At 42.2% G+C, this 21,257-nt stretch overlaps 1 protein-coding gene across 7 annotated transcripts in view; it reads right to left on the bottom strand.

The window, feature by feature from the left end:
• Positions 1–4,861: 4,861 nt before the first annotated feature.
• Positions 4,862–21,257, bottom strand: part of TACC2 (transforming acidic coiled-coil containing protein 2) — a 150,102-nt gene continuing 133,706 nt past the window's right edge. For all 7 annotated transcript variants that reach the window (XM_065672408.1, XM_065672411.1, XM_065672412.1 and 4 more), the window contains 7 exons: positions 20,426–20,569; positions 19,447–19,523; positions 15,483–15,526; positions 8,671–8,831; positions 7,706–7,812; positions 6,218–6,338; positions 4,862–5,427 (listed from right to left, as the gene is read on the bottom strand). In XM_065672408.1, coding sequence (XP_065528480.1) covers positions 5,362–5,427; positions 6,218–6,338; positions 7,706–7,812; positions 8,671–8,831; positions 15,483–15,526; positions 19,447–19,523; positions 20,426–20,569 — 720 coding nt within the window. In that variant the 3' untranslated portion in view covers positions 4,862–5,361. The remainder of the gene's footprint in view (positions 5,428–6,217; positions 6,339–7,705; positions 7,813–8,670; positions 8,832–15,482; positions 15,527–19,446; positions 19,524–20,425; positions 20,570–21,257) is intronic.

Here is a 21,257-nt window from a genome sequence, read left to right as displayed (position 1 = left end):
TCATGATAAAGAAGTCCTGACATTTTCTGTTGCAGCAGAAGGCATTTCATTATCAGTTTCTGCTCCTTTTGTCCCAACTGTCTGTCAGTCAGTGTTAAGGAAGACAGACTATGCCACTGTTGCAGGAATAATTAGATTTCAGAACAATCAAACTAAGTGCAATCACTTTCTACTTCATGTATGACTAGGAGTTGCTCTGCACAGACATGGCAATGGAAACTTCATATTTTTAGTAGAATTTAAAAAATATTCCTTCTTTTTTGTCCCATTTTCTTCTGAGCTTGTCTTCCTGTTAGTGTTTATGCCCAGAACCATTGTGGAAGCCCTCTGATATCATCCATCCATAAATACGGTTTATTCATTTCTAGGTCTATACATGAACATTTCAGGTTCATCATTAGGCAGGAAGAATGTCAGCCCTGTAAAGGCAAACGTTCCGTTATGCTGGGTGGCAGAATCAACCCGAGGCGGTGGGAGGCTGAAGATCTGAGTGCTGGCTGCAGTCAGGAGCGACAGATGGTGTTTGTCAAGAGGATAGAGCCTCACCTTTGTGTTTCATCAGGGAAATATCACAGTAAGAAAACCATCAACATTCACTGTTTTATCGAACAGATTTAAGAAATAGATCCCACAGAAAAGAAGCCGGAATTCCTGCTGGAAAATGGGATGCCGTGGGAAACCCCAAATAGAAGATGCAGTTTTGTCTATCAAGAGACATTGTCAGCCGTTGCATGTGTTTTATTTTCTCATTAGGGAAGTGCACTGAGCTTATACAGAGATGACATTCAGTATGGGTTTATCGTTACAGAGCAGTCAGAAGATAAAGACATAATCCTGCAGCCGAACAGATTGAAGGAACTGGTTCAAGCTGAGATGAAACGAAATGAAGAACACTCAAATCAACTTAAGTGGGTTTTACACAGATACTTAAGTCTAAATTAACATTCTGAGCCAAGATCTGCTGCATTATTGCAGTTTTTGTATGCAACGGATTTATCAGACTTGTGCCTAAGTACTACAGAGAGACCAGAACTGCCTCGTCTGAGAGCCCATTGAACAAAACCCCAGAATAACAGTCCCAGTCTGAAGCCACAATCTATGTGGGATGTTGGAAGGATCCCTGAAGAGAAACAAGTCCCATGAAGCAAGGAGACAGTTTGGTCCATGTGATAGGCAACAGCTAAGGCAGGCTGGGGTTATGCTCTACGTGGAGGTTTCACTGATTTCACTTGAAGAAGCTCTCTAGAGTTTGCGGCCTTCATAACATCTCTGTGAATGCGCAGGATTCTATGACACTGACTTTTCAAAGATTTGTACCCAAAAAAAAAAAAGTCACAACACAAAATCTAGGAGAAAAACCTACTTTGCCACGGATTTTGTGAGTTCCTTAAACTTGACAGCCAAGTATTTTCCCAAATGGACACCTAAAACTAGAACTCGAAAGACTACCTCTACTTCAATTACACCGGCTGGACTTTAGCCAGTCCTATGCATGTTTGGTGTCAGAGGTACGACCAGATCATTACTTTTTGACATTAAAATCTACAGATTTCATTCATCTGCTTGTCTGTCTCCCTGAGTTCTGAATGAAAGGAGGTACCACCCTGCTCTCGAGCATCACAGAGCCAAGCCCCTGCTAAGTGCTATCACATTGTGTGGCATGCCCCTTCTAGTTTTGCCTTTTCAACGTAACTACTTCAGAGGACCACCTGCCTACTAGCTAGTGATGCACTTTGTGCTGGAATATTTTAGCCTGTTTTGAATGTCTGCCAACAGTAAACAGCATTTGGAAGACTGGTCCTTTGCCCTACTACAAGGCTACCGGCAGCTAAGATTTCTCCTTCCCTAAAGAGTAGGAAAATGTGAGATACTCATAGAATCAACCCCTTACTTTAAGCAAGAAGAGGGCACTGTTTCTTACATATAGAAGACGTATTTAGCAGATGGAGCAACTTTTATCTGGACATCTGTCAGGTCTGCCTACTGCTTTTTGCCTACTGAGAAATGGACATGGAGTAACATGGAGTACATGGAGTAAGCGATTAGGAAATACAATCATTCCTCTCTAAGAAGGCAGACTTGTTGCTTCAGGATACTCTTTCCCCCCACCTCATGTCAGCTTCAACAATGGGTGCCACAGCAATGTGAAGATGAGGAGAGAGAAGTAGCTCATGGAGGTGGTGACCCTTGAAGCCAGGCTCCTTGCATTGCAGTTGTTCGAGTAGCAGCACTGAACGCTCACTCCAGGTGCTTTGGATCCATCCCTCTTTGCCCGTTCACAGAAGGACCTGAATGAACAGGACTTCATAATGCCACCTAGAACAGAGACACAGTGAACCAAAAGGACCTTCACGGTCATGGTCACCCACTCTCTGCATCCCCTCAGCAGGAACCTGATCATCTAACACTGAGCAACATTAGGTTTGGCCATTCCTTAGAAGCAAATTAATACAGTTGCATCAGTTTACAGAACACTAACCAGCTCTCACTTAAGTTAAATAACTGTAATTTATCTTAGATGCAACTGCTGCAGCTTAAATATGCTTGAATGTGCTCAAGTTGGTTGTGTGGGATGGTTTAGTGTGAGGTGTCCCTGCCCATGGCAGGGGGGTTGGAACTGGATGATCTTGAGGTCCTTTCCAACCCTAACTATTCTATGATTCTAAGTGCAGTGCCTCATTAGCTTCTTTTCCTTCCTGATTTCCAGGCAAGTCCTTTAACTTATAAAGTCCTGATAAACAACAGATTTAAATAAGAAGTGGGTAATATTTGAACTGCTTTTTTACAGCTTTCACATAGTGCAGATACAGCTCATCGTGGCACATCATACACGGTGGGATTTTGCATCAGATTTCTGCTAAACCAATAAAATTATGGATTGAGATTTATTAATAGGGTTTCATAGAATCCTAGAATGGTTTGAGTTGGAAGGGACCTTAAAGCTCATTCAGTTCCAATTCCCTGACACGAGCAGGGACACCTTCCACTAGAGCAGGTCGTTTAGTTAAGAGAAACGTTTCATAGAATCATAGAATCATAGAATAGTCAGGGTTGGAAAGGACCTCAAGATCATCCCATTCCAAACCCCCTGCCATGGGCAGGGACACCTCTCACTAAACCATCCCACACAAGGCTTCATCCAACCTGGCCTTGAACACCGCCAGGGATTTATCTGTGTTTTTCTCCTTAGATTACTATAAGCTCTTCCCTTTCCAACACTGATTGCTTATTTCTACTATGAAATACATAATGAGTCTGAACCTACTTACTTGCTTGTCCTCTAATGACCGCGCACGCATCTGAATGCCCTGGACATTGCTGAGTTCCTTGTCTGTTACAGTCTTCATCACTAGAACCTACACAGGTGTAACACTGCAGTGCTTCGCCTGGGATTAAGGAGAAAAAGACCACTTGTAACAGTAGGGTTTAGAGTTTGCAGAATGTATTTTAAATTATAAGCTATATAGTCTTCCTAATTTTGTTTGAATAATATGGAAAAAGTTGCAAAAAGGTTTAAAAAAATATAAAGAATTGCAAATTCTATTAATATTTCTTTTTTATAAGTGGGCTAGATACTGATTTTAAAGGTTAAAATAAAATTAGCCATATATTACTTAGTTGTTACAATTCAAATAACCTGAGAACACCTGATGTTCTGTAATTGCATCCACGCCTTCTTGTGACATCTTTAGAGCAGAGGCCACTGTAACAAGTTGGAGCATCATGTTTTTCCTCCCTCCTCCATGATCTTTGGTCCACAGTACCATAAAATAGGACATTTTAAACACAAAAAAATATAACTATGATCCAGATTTCATTTTCTCCTAAAGTATGAGTTCAGCTGGAAAGCACACTGCACTTTAAGTTTTGCTTTTGCTTAAACATTACAACCATAACTCAGTCATCTTTCTTTCCTTCGTTCCAACTACACAGTAGTTTCAAAGACAAGCATGAATTTGAAATCTGTTTCAAATACCATACTTGCAACTTGCAGAGCAGAAGGCACACTTGCTACTCTTAACATAGCTACTGATGTTTATCATTCACAGCAGAGGTGCAGTTCTGAGCTGCTAACCACATCCACAAACTAATCGCAAACCAAACAAAGCCAGGAGAGAAAGCCCAGAACAGCAAAAAGGCTCAGCCATGCCTGAAGTAGGAAATGAAAAAGAACTAAGGAAGGAAAGAAAAGGGAGTTGACTTACTTTTGAGTACAAAAAGGGAGGTGGCAAGAACCAGGCTGAAGACTGTCCACATCATGGAGATACAAGAGATGCACCATTAAGCAAAGAAAGCAGTTTGTTTGCTATTAAAGCCTTAATGCTTCTCTTACACACCTAATCCTCTGCAGAGGATAACTTACAGGATGAAGAGGTGTCCAAGAATGCTACTTATCGAGCTTATTCTGGTTGTACTGCTAAGCACACGTACTTCATCTCCACAAACCCAGCAGGCAAGTGCTTCCAGGGGCAGGAAGAAGAAAATGCATCCACCTTTCAGTGATAGATGTGCTTAAAACCCACTGTTCCACCACCGCATGTCACTGCCTTTGAGTCGAGCAAACAGCCTCGTCACATCTCCCTATGGGATTTGTTGGATCAGGGTCAGAGCATTAAACATTTTGGAGGATTAAGTCTGTGCTTGAGACCTGAGTGGTCCAAATCTAGCTCATACATATATATATTTATAGAGACAGCAAGATTCAGGCACAGATATGTGCACGTACGTGGTATATCCTTGTGGCCCAAAGAGTGCTCCAAGTAGGGAGTGACCCCCAAAGTGCTTTCTGCAAAGGAATTCATTAGTAAGAGCTGCACAAGAAGTAAGCGATTGAAGTCCATAAAGCAGAACCATTCTCATCTTCAACTTTCAACGAAAAAATTTATTTACAATAGAGAATTTCATTTCAGTGACATGCATTTCCTTTTTTTTTTTTTCTTCCATTTTTCATTTTATTTTACAAATCAGCAAATGCAGATAAAGTTTATGCTCCTTAAGGCAAGAGTCCCCATGCAAGTAATACATGTTTATATTAAATCCAAAAGACATCCAACATGGGAACTCATGTACAAAGGGAAGGCTAGGATCAGCAATTTGTAATTAGAGAACTTGACAATCTCCCTGATACAGGAACTTTGAGATCAACTTGCTATGAATTATACTATGAAAATGCAAACAATAGCAAGAAATTCTGATAGTCATCTGAGTACTGCATACAATTAAATCAACTTTATTTAGAAAGAAAATACAGTAGTGCATACGAAAAAGTGAAAATATAACCTGTCCACATAAATGTATGGACATCAGTGTGCCAATGGTCATATTGCACTCAATATTGAAGTCCAGAAATTTGGTTAGAAGTTAGCTTTTCCCCATTTTGGCAATCAGTTCATCACAAATCTTTGTTAATTCTTCTATCTCTTTATTCTGGAAAAGAAAAGGCATTAGTAAGGGTTATGAAAAATATCATTGCATTAAGATTAGGTTTTGTTTTAATTACCCAACCTTTGGGAAAAGTTGGGACAATGAAGTTTTCTCCAGTACTGAATATCGCTACATATGTGTGCGTATATCAACACATTATGTGTGCGTGTATATATATGCTTCTCTACAGGTATAGATATTCTGTATTGATTATCTGTAGATATATGCATAGATATTCAGTGCAGAATATCTATGCATATAAACATACATATGCATAGATCTATACATATAGATATATATATGCATACATAGTACAGATACCTATACTTCATTTAAATGCTATTATTACCTTATTTCCACATACAGATCCTCTGACTTCAGTAACAACTTAGCTCTAGAGCAGACAGCTTTACAGAAGTCACTCCTAGCACATGATGACAATAATACACAGTGTAAATGTGTTTCTAAGCTGCACTTCTACAGCATTACTTTCACCCTGTTTTCCAAGGGCTCTAAGCAAGTACAAGCTGTACTGTACTGAAAGCAAGCTCCTTTGCTGCACTGGAGAACAGGAGATATACACAGAGATATAAACTGGAGATATAAACTACACCCCTTTTCGCCTTAAGCTGTACAGATCTATGTATCTGACTATCTTGTCTACGTTAACAGTGGAGTAACGTAAGTCAGCATTGAAATTACAGTGTTTACTTGATTACAAAATTAAGCAAATTACACTTAATTTTGGTCATCCCATTGACTTGTGTATTAAAAGAGCTGAATGGCTGCTTACCTTTTGTTCCAGTGTTCTTTCCAATGCATCCACTTTGAGCTGCTCTTTACGAAGGCTGGCCTGGTACGCTGCCTGCTCTTGCTGAGCCTTGCCTCTCACTTGTGCAATTTCAGCATTGGCTCTAGAAAAACAGAGGTTTGTGTCATGTCAGGTTCTCTACAAGGAACGACAGGGGGTACTTTGGTACCCCTTTGGGATGGACCACCTCTTAACTGATGCCTGTCTTTCAAAGTATTGAGAGACTTGTCCCTAGAGGCTTTTCATGACTCCCTCTCTTGCTCAGCAGAGGCTGCAAAGCCTTTTCTTAATGTGTCATTCCTTTCAGGCTTCTCTCAGGTATGTGTTGGGGTGACAAATATCACTTAGGTAGAAGTATGTTATGGCAGCTTCTAAACATGAGCTCTAGTTCTTATTAGAACTAGACTCACTAGTCTAACTCTAGCTTAGTCTAGTCTAGACTGGACTAGACTAGACTCACAGCTGGGACAACAGCTGGAAGGCAAATCCAAGTTTTACTTTGTTTTAGGCACTGATCAATCCTAGTGACATTTTGGGAGCATCTTTTGGGTCTAGAAGACTGTATATGAGTCCTGACTGGAATTCCTATAAACGCTTAATTGGCCATTACGTGGAAGCATAGAGAAATAGATCAACCAGAGCTGCCTCTTTCTGGCACTATTCTCTCTCTGCATGACTATTCCTCATCACCCTCTGCCTAAGTCAGGCTGATCCAGCTCAGATAACTGATGTTACTGGGTACAGACTAATTCTGCACTGAAAGGGCTGAGCTGCACTTACATGTTCTGTTCTGCTGATTGATGCAGGGGCACTAATACAGCACAGGGGCAATAGCAAATCTCTGGGGGCAGGAATACTGGCTACAGATGCAAGCAGCTGAGCACAGCACTCCACAGCTGCACAAACCTAGCTAATGGCTTCCTTCTCCATCTTCCCCGGAAAATAGAATCATAGAATAGTTAGGGTTAGAAAGGACCTTAAGATGATCCAGCTCCAACCCCCCTGCCATGGGCAGGGACACCTCACACTGAACCATGTCACCCAAGGCTCTGCCCAACCTGGCCTTGAACACCACCCAGGATGGAGCATTCACAGCTTCCTTGGGCAACCCATTCCAGTGCCTCACCACCCTCACAGTAAAGAACTTCTTCCTTAGTTCCAATCTAAACTTCCCCTGTTGAAGTTTTAATCCGTTACCCCTTGTCCTATCACTACAGTCCCTGTATAAATAAGTTAAAGAAACATGAAAACATTTGATAAAGATAGAAATTTAAGGTGTTCTGTATGGTCAGGAGCTGGTAGAAACACCAGCACGTCACAGGAATCCTCATTATGGTGTTTCATTCCACCCTTCATCCCAGAGCAGCCCGTGCTCTGTGTACTGAAGGAGCAGGTTTGGGATACAAGGTCCAGCCGCAAGAACACTTCTGCAGTATGAACTCCTGAAGAGAGATGTGTACAATCCCTTACCTGTCCAGTTTTTCCTCAGCGTGAATTTTGAGTGCTTGATACCTCTGCTCTTCCTTCTTTACTCGTGACAAATACTCCTGTGCACATTTCTTTAACACTTCTTCATTCTAAAATGAGAAGATTACATTCAATGTAATGTAATACAAGAGGTTGAAGTGGAGGACAGGCACCTACCTGTGGGAGTTACACTCAGATATTTTAAGGGCTGCAATCTAACACTGATACCCCTCATAGAACAGCTATCTGATGCACTATTACACAGCACCAAAAGCTTTACAACCCTGCATTGGTACATGGCTGCAATCCTTCATCACGCACTTTAGACATAACGTCTACCTGAAGAATTCACATCTGAGGCTTGAACAGAATGCTCAGACCAGAAGCCAGCCCTGACATGGGCTCAAGTCATAGAATCCCAGACTGGTTTGTGTTGGAAGGGACCCTAAAGCTCATCCAGTTCCAACCCCTGCCACGGGCAGGGACCCCTTCCACTGGAGCAGCTTGCTCCAAGCCCCTGTGTCCAACCTGGCCTTGAGCACTGCCAGGGATGGGGCAGCCACAGCTTCTCTGGGCACCCTGTGCCAGCGCCTCAGCACCCTCACAGGGAAGAGCTTCTGCCTAAGAGCTCATCTCAGTCTCCCCTCTGGCAGGTTCAAGCCATTCCCCTTGGCCTGTCCCTATGTACCGTTGTCAAAAGTTCCTCTCCAGATAATGCGTCACCTACTGCAATCACAGTGTCACAGATGGAAGTCAGTTGCTCTTGTGGAAAATCTCCATCTTTTTAAAGCTGTTCCAAAGGGAAAGCACAGATGAGCAGTCATGTTCTCCCTTCCCCAGCACACTGCCCTCTAATGTACATCAGATTCAACTAGGAACAAAGTCCTCCCTTCTGTTAAACAGAACTGGTACACACTAGACCCTGCTCCGCGTTGCTCTTTGAAGGAGGGGACTTTAACAGGACTCACCTTCCGAAACCCCTCCAATACTTCTTTCATTTTCTCGTATCTCCTGAAAAGATCTGCCAGTGATTTCTCCACTGAGTTCAGATCTGCCAGCGCTTGTTCCTTCTCCACTATCAGCTGCTGAACAGTGTGATGGGAGACAGATTTCTCTCTCTGTTCATCCTCTGTTAGAAAGAAGAGTGGGGGAGAGAAAACAGTGATCTTCAGAAGGGTCATAGTAGTAAAAGAACACTGATTTCACTGTCATCTATAGTTTCAAGTCTAGTGTGCTCTATGTTGTGGATTAGTAAGTTTGGAGGATCCAAATAAAGTCACTTTTATAAAAACACACAATCCTGTTTTGGAAAAAGGCTGCTAAATACAGTATATCTAAATATTCTGATGGTGGGGAAAAATGCGGCTAAAACTCTGTACTGTTGATTTACTGCACTATGAACTCTCCTGTTCCCAAGAGAAAGGCTGATGCTGGATTTCCCTCACTGGCCTGAAGATGCACTAGCTGAAGGAAAGGCCATTTGTGCATATTACTAGCACTGGCAAGAAATTATGGGCCATTACTGATAGGTGCTTGTCATCTCCTGGCATCTCTCCTAATCTTTACAAACAAGGCACTCTGTTTAATGGAATTCAACTCCAATTCTTCCCTTGGAAAAACAGTGTTTTGCAAACGCTCATTCTGTAGCAAGTGGCAGGAAGGAAATCTAACACTAGACAGACTTCCTGAGTTCTGGTCTGCAGAAAGCATCTTCCAAGCCTCTCCTGTGTATGGTTAAATTTAAGGCAGGGGCAGAGGCAGGGACAGTGGGAACAGGAATCCAAATCCATAAGGAGGAGAACCTTTCAAAGGAATTGACCTAGTAGTAAATTGGAACACCCATATGTCACTGGAAGAAAAGGTCTGGCCTTGTTTTCCAAAACGCATGCTTATTTCATATCCTTAAAAGTGATACTTGTGTCCATCTTTTAAGGGCGACTTTGAATGATACTGAAATTAAATCCCACCCGCAAAACACAGCAGCTTTATATTACCATTTTCCTTTGTCTGTGATGGAAACTAAAAGAAGTTCTCCCACGTAAAAATCACAGGGCATTTCAGACGCTACAACTGCTCATTCAGGCCTTTATATGTTGGAATATAAAGAACTAAACAAGAGTTTATATTCTTATTTGAATAGAAATCTTAATCTGAGTTAAGTATTTCACAGTGCTGCTCAGCTCTGAAATGTCAGAGTTGATACTGTCAATACCCAAACTGAGATTAATCTCTTCCTGTTGCATATTTACCCCATTTATACACCTTTTACCTAGCCTAACCCATCCCAGAGCAGTGGCAATGCTTACGTTGGCCACGTTCTGTGCTCCTCTGCACACTCTCCACAGCATCTTGCTTGGATAGAGCCTGACCTGAGCTTATTTTGCTCTCTGTGACATAGGAGATCAAAAGGACCATAGCAGCTCTCAGGACCTGCACTGAGTCTGCAGCACTGGAAATTGTAACACCTTTATTTTACTGGTGAACAAACACCTTGAACAGACAAACCCAGAGCCCTCTAATGCCGCATCAGTTTGATAACATTCAACATTTCATAGTAAAGAAACATTCTTTTCTGTGTTGCTTTCTTAGAGGCACCCTGTGATCAACTACAACGTCAAAACCAAGGTATTCTCAAGGAAAATGAGAAAACCATCTGTCATCCCTTCATTCTTCATCACCTGGTGTGTTCCAGCACAAGATTTGGTTAATCACGCTGGAGATTACACACTCGCTAGCTTAATTCCCAAACGCTTCCTGGCAGGATCCTGCTCTCTGGCAAAACCTCTGCTGTCACAGCTCCGTGCAGAAGGGATCCATTTGCATGATCAAGTAATGCACTTAAATGCCTCTAACGTCACAGCTTCCCTTTTTCTGCTGTCTGCGGTATTTTAGCAACTTCTTTTTTGTTTCTAGGCCAAGCAACACGTCCATGACTCCCTCAGAACTACCAGGCTCTTCCTGTCCCTCCCAGTGCATCCTTCTCGCTCCTCAAATACTCATCCCAGCCCCACTTCCACTTGCACATGGGAATTAGGGGCGGGTAGCATCCAACATTCCCTTTCTCCTCTCCCTTTCACTACATCGTAAAGGTGTCCACAGAGAGAGCTGAGGCCCTTATTAAACCTTAAAGAGAAAACTGGAATTTATATTGGGGACATATAAGTTGAAAAGAGGGAAACTTTCATATAAGTTGGAAGTTTCCAGTGAGCCTCAGGGAAGGGGCGTCTGATAATCGCAGTTAAGAAACATTTAAACCCAAAGTAGCTAAATACTACACAAAACAGAAGCTAGCATCTGGCTGGAGGGGGACAGGAAAATCTATGTGATATTTTCTAAGCTATAATTTAGCTTTAATGAGAACGCTGCTTAGTGGAGCGGCGCTGATTAGATTCTGCCAGTCAAATCTTAGTTAAGCAGTTACAGATACTTATTTATAAAGATATTTATGAGGTTATGCAATTAAAATAGCTCAATTCAATAACTTCGACATCTGCAACACACACAGTCCACGGCTCACCAACAAGAACAACAGGATGCTCAGGACTAACACTATCCAAACTGACAGAATCAGAGCACCGCCGGAGCAGATCCGCTTTCAGGCTCAGCTCAGAATTACTTACATTACTTAATGGGAATGAAGCAAACAGAGAACAAAAGCAAAAGAAATGAAAAACGCCAAATGCAGGTGTGAAAGTTGGTGAAAAGCTTTACTTACCAGGCTTGCCTGTTTTGTTTTTGCAAGCAAATAGCAAGAAGCAACAAAAACGGAAGCAAAACAGAAAATCAGGAATTGTTAGGAAAGCAGAAAGTAATGCAACAATTTGTAATGCACAAAGCATAACATCCGTTTGGTTTTCATAATGAGAATTTAATTATATATTTCAATGTACAAGGATAAGGACACATTTTTAACAGGAAAAAAAAAAAAACAAAACACCCCAACATTACAAATCCATCAAGGAAAGCGATTTTGGAAGGGAACTGTGACTGGCTGTGACCAAGGTGCGTGTAGCACGGGGTGCAGTGAACACTGGGGTTCCTTCCACAGGCTCTGGTCCATGGGGCTGTCAGTGCCACGCAGCAGTGAGGGCAAAACTTGGGCAACAGTCAGCAAAGCAGTAGCACAAGCAGCAACAGCCTGGAAAGCCTGTTCTTTTTAATCCCCAGCTGTGAGTAGAAACAAGAATGGAGACTTCAGAGCAGCCTTCCAGTATCTGAAGGGGGCCTATAGGGATGCTGGGGAGGGACTCTTCGTCAGGGACTGTACTGACAGGACAAGAGGTAATGGGTTCAAACTGAAACAGGGGAAGTTTAGATTGGATCTAAGGAGGAAATTCTTTCCTGTTAGGGTGCTGAGGCACTGGAATGGGTTGCCCAGGGAGGTTGTGAGTGCTCCATCCCTGGCAGTGTTCAAGGCCAGGTTGGATGAAGCCTTGGGTGGGATGGTTTAGTGTGAGGTGTCCCTGCCCATGGCAGGGGGGTTGGAACTGGATGATCTTGAGATCCTTTCCAACCCTAACTGTTCTATGATTCTATGATTCTAATGTGTTGGGGGTTGAGGCAGTGTAAGAAAAAAAAGGAAAAATAGTGAAAGCACCAGTACAAAACTATGCAAAGAGCCACTAACAGGGGTGTATACACCGACAGCTTGCAAGTGCTGGCTGTAGAGAGCATGGCACCAAACTAATTGCATAAGCTAAGTCGGGTTATATGGGGTCCAATATGTATAGGACAGCAAATACTAGACCTTCCACAGCCCTTGAAATCAAAGGGAAATGGTTTGCAATGCATACTTTGGGTGTCTTTTTAGGCAAACATACACAATCATATCACAATAATTACCTTTTAGCAGGCTTCTAATACCTAAAGGGGCCTACAGGAAACCTGGAGAGGGGCTTGGGACAAGGGCCTGTAGGGACAGGCCAAGGGGAATGGCTTGAACCTGCCCGAGGGGAGACTGAGATGAGCTCTTAGGCAGAAGCTCTTCCCTGTGAGGGTGCTGAGGCGCTGGCACAGGGTGCCCAGAGAAGCTGTGGCTGCCCCATCCCTGGCAGTGCTCAAGGCCAGGTTGGACACAGGGGCTTGGAGCAAGCTGCTCTAGTGGAAGGGGTCCCTGCCCGTGGCAGGGGTTGGAACTGGATGAGCTTTAAGGAACCTTCCAACCCAAACCTGGGATTCTATATATTCTTAATATGGAATATTTTTAATAGCCATTACACATACCCATGGCAACCTATCAACCACCCTGAATATTCATTGAAGGGATTTGTGAAACGGGTTCACTCTGTAACGCCCTCCTAACAGGGCTGTAGAAACAGCTCAGGAGGGTTAAACGATAAATAAACAGCACAAGCATTTCTTTTGTTAAAATGCATATTTGCTTCAGCAGTAAGGCATTATTGTGATAATAGTTCAGTGAATATATGCAAATAGCACACAGAGAATCACTGTCCTCCGCAACGCGGCATTTGGATGAACAAATTCCTTTAGCAGAAGGGACAGTAATTTACAACAAATGAGAGGAGAAAGTGGGACAATTAGATCAAAAATTTACATTAAATGCAAGGAGAAGAGGCCTCACATTTAATGTAGAATTTGCATATGGCTCTAATTAACACATGCTTTCTGTGTCACTGGCGTTGCTTCAGTTCCCTTGCAAATGGGCAGCAAATCACATTATTTATAGCCAGAGCTCTTAAAACCTCGCCTTAGATCATTTGAAAGGCTCTGACTGATAGTCTGAATTTGAAGTTTAAAGATTTTCCTATTTCCTTATTGATTAATGGCCCGATGCTTTAATTATCTTTGATTTCTTTGCAACAAGAAGAAACGGTAATGGTCGAATTTACTATGCATGCCTTGGCCTTAGGACCCCTAATCTACACCTTCCTGTGACACTGTCCTCACAACCTGATTATTTTCTTTTTAATCTGTTTCTCAAAACCAGATTTTGAATTGTTATCAAACCCCCTTCTGCTGCTATATGCATATGCTTGGGAGAAAAGGAGACCTCCTTTGTTTGCCCATATAAATGGCCAGCCTCAGGGATGAAGCCATAGTAGTGTACATTGAGTGTAAACCAAAATGAGTTAAGTTCTTTGCATACTCTGGACACTCCTACTTTAACACTTGCATGAGGACGACAGACATTACATCAGAAGGCAGGCAAGTTGGCTCAGTTGTACATACAGAAAGCAGCAGAGGCATAACACCATAAAGAATGAAGCCAGGCATATTGTTATTATATACCATACATTACTGTATTATGATTATTGGTATTGCTGCTATTATGATTATTAAATAGTTTTATTTATTTATTTATAGACCCATTTTTCCCTTCACTTAAAAGGAGACTGGGATGTCCACCATCATCCGAGAGATGCAGGAAGGCAACAAAAGCACCAGATATTAAACTACTTTCCCCCCTTTCTTTATATAAATATAAGCAAATGTGCTACAAACATAAATACAACTCAAGTCTTAATTAAAGAAAAAAAACCCCCAATTTAAAAGAAACAACAAATTTGGGGGTCACATTGTACTGACTGCAGATGAGGGGACAGCCAAATCTGAAAGGGGCAAACCAATAGGGTACACTGACAGCTGTAGTAAAAATCCTTCTTGTTCCAAAGCTTTCAGATAGATGCAGGTGTGCCCGTTGTGCTCCTGGCATATTGTACCCTTGGTGACAGCTCTCTCAGGGGAAACAGGAGGAATAATTTCTTCCTGTGTCCCAATAAACACAGTGCAAACAGGCTGCGTTCATCACACTCCCTGCCCGTGGATGTAATTCACTTTTCTCCTGCATCTCACAGCTCAGGTTTAACTCTGAGGACCCTCCCAATGGCTTTTAATATTTCACAGCTCTTTGCTGCCTGACTTGAGCTTGCCCAGATGAGCTCAGTCCTGCTTTCTCCTCAGCCACTGCTTCTTTTCCTGCTTTCCCCATCAATTTTGGCCATAGAGAACCCATGACCCCATTCAGCTGGGAGACAGCTTGAGCTGAAGCAGCACAGAGCAGCATAAACCACTGGTGCTTTCCATAGCCAGGCTAAGGAAAAGAGCTTTGGAAATCTTACGAGGAGGCTTTAAAATCACATCCCAGTGACCAGACCTCCTGTGCCAAGGAAGCACATGAGTCCTGAAACCTTTGGTTTTGAAATACTGCTGCATGTAGTGATTTTCATTGGTGGGGTATGCTGGTAACCAAGGTGTTTTCTAATTATTGTGAGGCCAAATATGTCATAAAATAGACCTTAAAGGAGACCCCTATGTCAGTAAGTAAGTGGGGAGGTGGATTGGCCTTTCATAATCTCTCAACTAGGATTTGAGTTAATCTAGGTTTTGGTTTGACCAATGCACTTAGCACAGATAATCCTGGTTGTTGTAAAGAGCTAAGTTCGGTATCTCCCGTTAAACAGCCAGGATGACTAAAGGGTTTTTAGGTCATTGACAGTCTCTCCCTGAGATACCCATGAATTCTGGGTAAAGCATTTGTAATGTTTCCTATGGGACTATTTGCTTTGATGCAGAAGAGAAAGCCCTGACCTTTCTGTATTACCTGGACTGCCTCGGGGCCTACTTTCTGTAAAACAAAGCCCTGGCTTTCCATCACACCCTGGCAGCACACGCTGGTGTCCTCAGATGCATTCCCAATTCCCAGCAGCATCGGCAGACACGGCCAGCATCAGAATGAAGCCCACAGACTTCAACCACATCTCTAGGCTCTCTTCAGAAAATCAGAGTGGAGGATAGCAGCTATCAGAGCAGAAACACCTACCTATCATCTGAGCAATCGTCTTCTCGTATTCTGAAACTATTTTCCTGTAAGAGGAGAAAAACAAAAAGCTTTTGGCAAACATCACAGAATTCATAAACATCACAGAACACCATAATTGCTAATGCTTACTTAGAAAATAATGCTACTCAGTAACTGAACTACAGTATTTTAAGAGGAGCATATAAAAGTTGGACTTTAATACCTGAATAACAAATAAAACTGACAGTTTAAGCATTGCACCTGATTTTTAATTCTCCCTGTAAATCAATACAGGTCAGGGGAGGAAAAAGGGATTGCTTTGAAACAAATCGCGTTACTTGAAGCATGCCCGTTACCAATCATGACTTGGATATAAACATAAGCACACTGGTCTAATCCAAGAGTTGCAGAGTCTGAGTTTTCCATCACTCTCTCCCCGCTTCTCCATGTTTGCGTTTGCTTATTTCAAAAGTAAATGTTAAGCAAAGTTATAATCTGCAGCAAGTAAACACAACAGAAATATAACTGGACCTCATCCAAAATATATCTAATCTTTCACTCTCCAAAAGTAACTACACGATCCATTAGCACTTCAAAGAACAAGACCAAAATACCCAATTACGTAGCACAAAAACCATCGTGTCCTATTTCCCAAATCTGTTTTTGAAACAGAAGTGGCAAAATGTAACTTTTAAGACTATTTTATTTCATATACTCATGGTAGGCTTTGAATTTCCTTCTTGAAAAGAGGTTAGCCAAAATAAGCAGATTAAATGTGATTTAGAAAGATGATCCATCCCTTCCCAGAGCCAAATAAAGCTAATGAAATGGGACTAGCTTGATCTGTGCTTTGATTCATGAGCCACACAGGACTGTCTATGAAAAACAAAATTACCCCACACTTCATCTGAAGTGGATATTCAAAATAGCTCACTGGTATTTGAATACGTCGCTTTTGAAGTCCTAGCCTGCTTTCACTTGCTCCATTTTAGAGAACTTGGTGAGGTTACAGAAAGGATGTGGGAAAACGCTGAGACAAAAGTCAGTAAGGAAAGGAGAAACTTGTGGAGCTCCCACATAACTGATGCAGTAACTCCAGCACTGCACGAATATGAACCACAATCAGAGCCAAGAAACCATCTGAGGCCACTTCACCCAAAGGTCAGTAGGGTCTCACTTGCCCTGGTTCTGCAGAGCACTCAGCAGAGCAAGGGCTTTACGTCTGCACATCCCCTGACTTTGGACAGGCTTCGGGTAGAAACCATTTCTGGTACTGGCGCAAGAACCCATCTCCACACAGCTTCAGCCATTGCCTCCACTGGGATCACCTTGGGTGCTGTTTTCCCTGCTGTCGGTCCCATTGTTTCAACTTGCTTTTTTCTATTTTTTATTATAAATAACACTTTTTAGAGCAAAGATAGCTGCAAGGGTTTTCCCCTAAAATGTAGGGATTGGTTTCATGTCCAAAGAGGATTACCTCAAAAGCCTGCTGTAAGCAACAAGGATTTTAAAGCCATGTCATATCCTTGTAACACCAGACACTTTTAGGATGTTTTATCATCTAGAAAATGGAGCCAAGGACTTAGGGCAATGAACATGACATTAAACACTTTCCTCACTACAGCACTTCCCAGCCTAGATTGCACTATGGCAGTCAGCATCAAAGTGAAATAACATTATCTGTTTCTAGCTTCTCGTCACCCAAGTCCTTCTCCCCAGGACTGCTGCATCTAGTCTCCCGCAGCCTGTATTTGTGCTTGCGATTGCCCCAACTCAGTGCAGGACCTTGCACTTGGTCTTGTTGATCTTCATGACATTCACACAGGCCCACCTCTCCAGCCTGCCCAGGTTCCTCTGGATGGTATTGCTTCCCTCCTGCGTGTCGACAGCAACCACGCAGCTTGGCGTTGTTGGCAAACTTGCTGAGTGTGCACTTAATTCAACACCAACCCCTGAGGGAACCACTCATTACTGGTCTCCACTTGGACAGCGAGCCATTGACCACAACTCTTTGAGTGCCACCATCCAGGCAATTCTATATCCACTGGGTGGACCATCTATCAACTTCATATTTCTCCAATTCAGAGAGAAGGATGTCATGCAAGACAGTATCAAATGCTTTGCACAAGTCCAGACAGATCCCTTCACTCCTTGCTTATCATTATGTGATATCTAATTGCTACATCTCTAATTGCCACATCTCTAATTGCCCACATGTGGACAGTTTCAACATTTAATCTTTCAAAAGAAATCTTTCTTTATGCACACATGCATATTTTAGCATTTTGTGACAATATTAGTCAGGATTTTTTTCACCCATGGGTTCCAGGGATGCACCTGTGGGAAATTTGGCTTGGATAATCTGTTTTTTCCAAATCAAATGTTATGGAGAGTGTAGACACACAAGCAGATTGCTGTGAGGAAGAGGGAGGTACACATCTACATTGTGCCAGGCACTCTGAGTCAGCCCCTGCTCTCCTTTCACTAAGGAATAAGCAACCTCTGTCAGTGCCCACTGACAGCCAGCAGACGCGTGCACCCAGAGAACAGACCAAATACTGAACTCGAGTGTGTAGTGAGCGCTGAGACATTCCTTACACAGCTCCTAATGCTGTTCATTCCTTGTTTTGCTTCCTCGGTTTGAGTGCTTGCAGCAGCTCCTTTCCGCTTTGCCTCATTATGCATTTGAGGGCAATGCCAGGGTTTTGTTTCCTTGCCCAAACAGAGCACAAGAGGGGAGAGAGCTCAGCAGGGTGCTGAGATGCTTTCTGAAAGAACTAAAGCCCTTGCCTTCTGCAGATGCTTCTCTTAGGTTCTGGCTCCAAGCCCTGGGCTGCACTATTCAAATCTGCCATGTGCCACTCTTGGCATCCATGCTGGCGTTCGCTGAGTCTGCACCACAGCTCCCTTTCACCCTTACTCCCTAAGTGCAGTTTTCCTGTATATAAGCAGGAATTACACACGCAGGTCATCACTTGGCACAGCTCATTTGCTTTAGCTTTAAACCTCCAAGATATTGAATTTTAGGTGCTAGAAGTGATGTCGAAGAAAATTCAGTGTCAGAAGCAATTCCAGACATTATTACTGAAAAGAAGGATGCTACTATATTCTGACAGTTTCCTTTTATTTATGAATTAAGGAGGGGATGGCTTTTCTGTTTGTCTAAAAATATAAAGTAATAGGCTTTAAAGACTCCATAAAATACTTTTATACATTCTCTTTAGCAAGCGATGATTTTCTCTTATTCAGATTGATGAGCAGGTCAAGCTCATTGTTAAAATGAGCAAAATCCAAGACAACTGTTGCTTAACTAAAATCAAGCTTTGTGTGTGCAAGAACTGAAAAATGAAGTCAGTTCAAAGAAAAGGATGCAGAATCTCCTTGAAAGTCAAGACTCAGATGCCAGAGTGGTTCCTTTGCAGGAAATGGTTTTCTACAGGCAACTGGGTTCTTGTTTTTTATTGTTAAGGAAACTACTTCCACTAGTACCCTGTACTACTCATACCTATCTGCAGACCTCCACAGTCTTTCTCTGTTGGCAAAACTATTCGTGGAGAGTGGATTTAAAATTAGCATGTGCATACCTCTGCCAGTTCTGTAGGTGGATTCATCCACACAGGCAACAGAAACATCCCCATGCAATCCATGAGAGAATTCACAGCACAAACTGGAGGCAATTCTTTGCTGTCATTAGATTAAGACCTCTCCTATCTCAGTATTTTGAGGATGTAAATGAGATTAGCAGCACAGAAGTTTGCAATGACAACCCTAAACACTGGTGCCCGTCGTGCCACATAATGGGTGCCCACCATGCGGAGCAAAGATAAAGTATCAGTTTAGGATCATCCCAAAGCCTGCAGTCAAAAATAACTGAACAAATTCAGCTAACCCAAACAGTTGCACAATCATGGTACTTTGTGTGCTGTCCGCAGGCTGCAAGCGGACTCAGTGTCAGTGTGTGATCAGTGACAAGTTAATAACCCACCTCATTTCCATCACTTCCCTTCTGCTTTCTTCGTATTTCTCTTTCCACTCAGATACTTCCCTTTCCTTGGACACAATCTGAAACAAAGAAAGCAAAGGAAAAAAAACCCACAGTAAAATCAAGTGATCCATTAAAGGGGAAATTAAATAGCTTAAAAATATTCATTCTATTTAGTATCAGATCCTCATTAACACAGGTATAGTTTCCAAGTGCATAAGGGGTCCAAATATAAGCATCCCAATGATTTTTTTTCTCTTTTAGAGGTGCAATTAAGTATGTTTGGATGTGAAATCACACTCAAGTTTTGAAAAACTATCTCAGTGTTCTTGTTTCGTATTTCATTCCTGATTATAACAAGGACACCTGTCAAGAAATACTATACCACAGTGTATACAGTGTATACTTCACACTGTGTCTGATTTGACCTGCTGCTAAACCTTAATCATTTCTGTAAAGGGGCTTGGAACATCTCCCCTGGTTTGTCCTCCAAGAGGGCTCTACTGCTTCTGTGTGTGTATTTAGGGCTGATATGACATTTTATACCCTGTGTTCCTTTATGCTTCTTTCACACAATCTATCATAAAATTTGGAATACTCTAACATTAGATTGCTCCCATTTTTAAACTGCTATTAGCCAGACTAATCTCATATGTAGCTTTGTAAAATACACTATTTTATGCCTATTTCTATCACCTGACTCTTTTTATATAATTACACAGCAATGTCAAGATGCACAGAGTACACCTAAGGTTAAACCCAGTACAGATTTATGTTCATATAATGCCTGCTTTTCACTAATGTCCCATAAAGTAAAACTTACATCACAGTGCCTTTTGCCTCTAGCGTGGCTTTAACACTGTGGACAATGGCTTCAAGAATAGGACAAGTGTCCATAATACGCATGAACTGGGAGAAAACAGGAAAGAAGAAAACCACAAGGGGCACATATTTCCTCTTTCCAAATTGGGAAGAAAATTACCTCTGCTCTGGCGAGTCGTAGTGCAGAGTCTAAGTCTTGCTGGGGGTAGAGGAGACCCGTGGTGCTTTCTGCATCCGCGGTGCCGATCCGGGAGTACAGAGCACTCTTAGAGATGGAAACATCTGGTGGGATAGCAGGTTCTCTCTGTGTGTTTGTTTTTTTAAATACAAAGAAATGAACCATTAAATACGTGTTTAGCTCAGATGTTCTCTGGCTGTTGTGCCAGGTACCAGGGTCCTGGGCTTAGGACTAGAAACCTGTGCACTACTAAGTTTTATCAGCAATAAAACCGACAAGGAACTTTGACTTTAGCAGTCATAAAATACACATTTAAGAGGCATAGTAAGCACCAAGAGGGCCATATTACCCTTATGGAGAGGAAACAAAGGCAGCACCTTGCCACCAATATTTTAAAGTCCTATATTAAAAAACTTAGTACTGATGTAGAAATTTCATTGAAGCTTCCCCAAGAAATGCATGACAGCAGAGGGAGTTAGAATTGGAGGCAGAGAGCTTGTTAAGAGGAATTCTTCATACATATAAGTAGAGTAAGAAACCAGAAGCAAGAGGAGAGCTCTCTTACGTCTGACCTGCCAATATACTGTACCTATCATAAACAGTATTATGTTAAAAGTGTGAATATACAAGTGACATTGCTGCACCACTGGTATTTACCATGCGATTAGTAAGTTAAAGGAGGTTTTATTTGCAGCTGCCAATTTTGCTCATGTCCAGATCAATGCAGTAAGAAGTGAGCAGAAAAGAGGTACGTGTGGCTGAGATGCACAAGATGTCTTGCCAACAACTCTAGATGCAACCAATCCGAGTTAAA

Source organism: Lathamus discolor, chromosome 3 (genome assembly GCF_037157495.1).
Source record: "Lathamus discolor isolate bLatDis1 chromosome 3, bLatDis1.hap1, whole genome shotgun sequence".
Taxonomy (NCBI): domain Eukaryota; kingdom Metazoa; phylum Chordata; class Aves; order Psittaciformes; family Psittacidae; genus Lathamus; species Lathamus discolor.
This window is presented reverse-complemented; position numbering and strand designations above follow the sequence as displayed.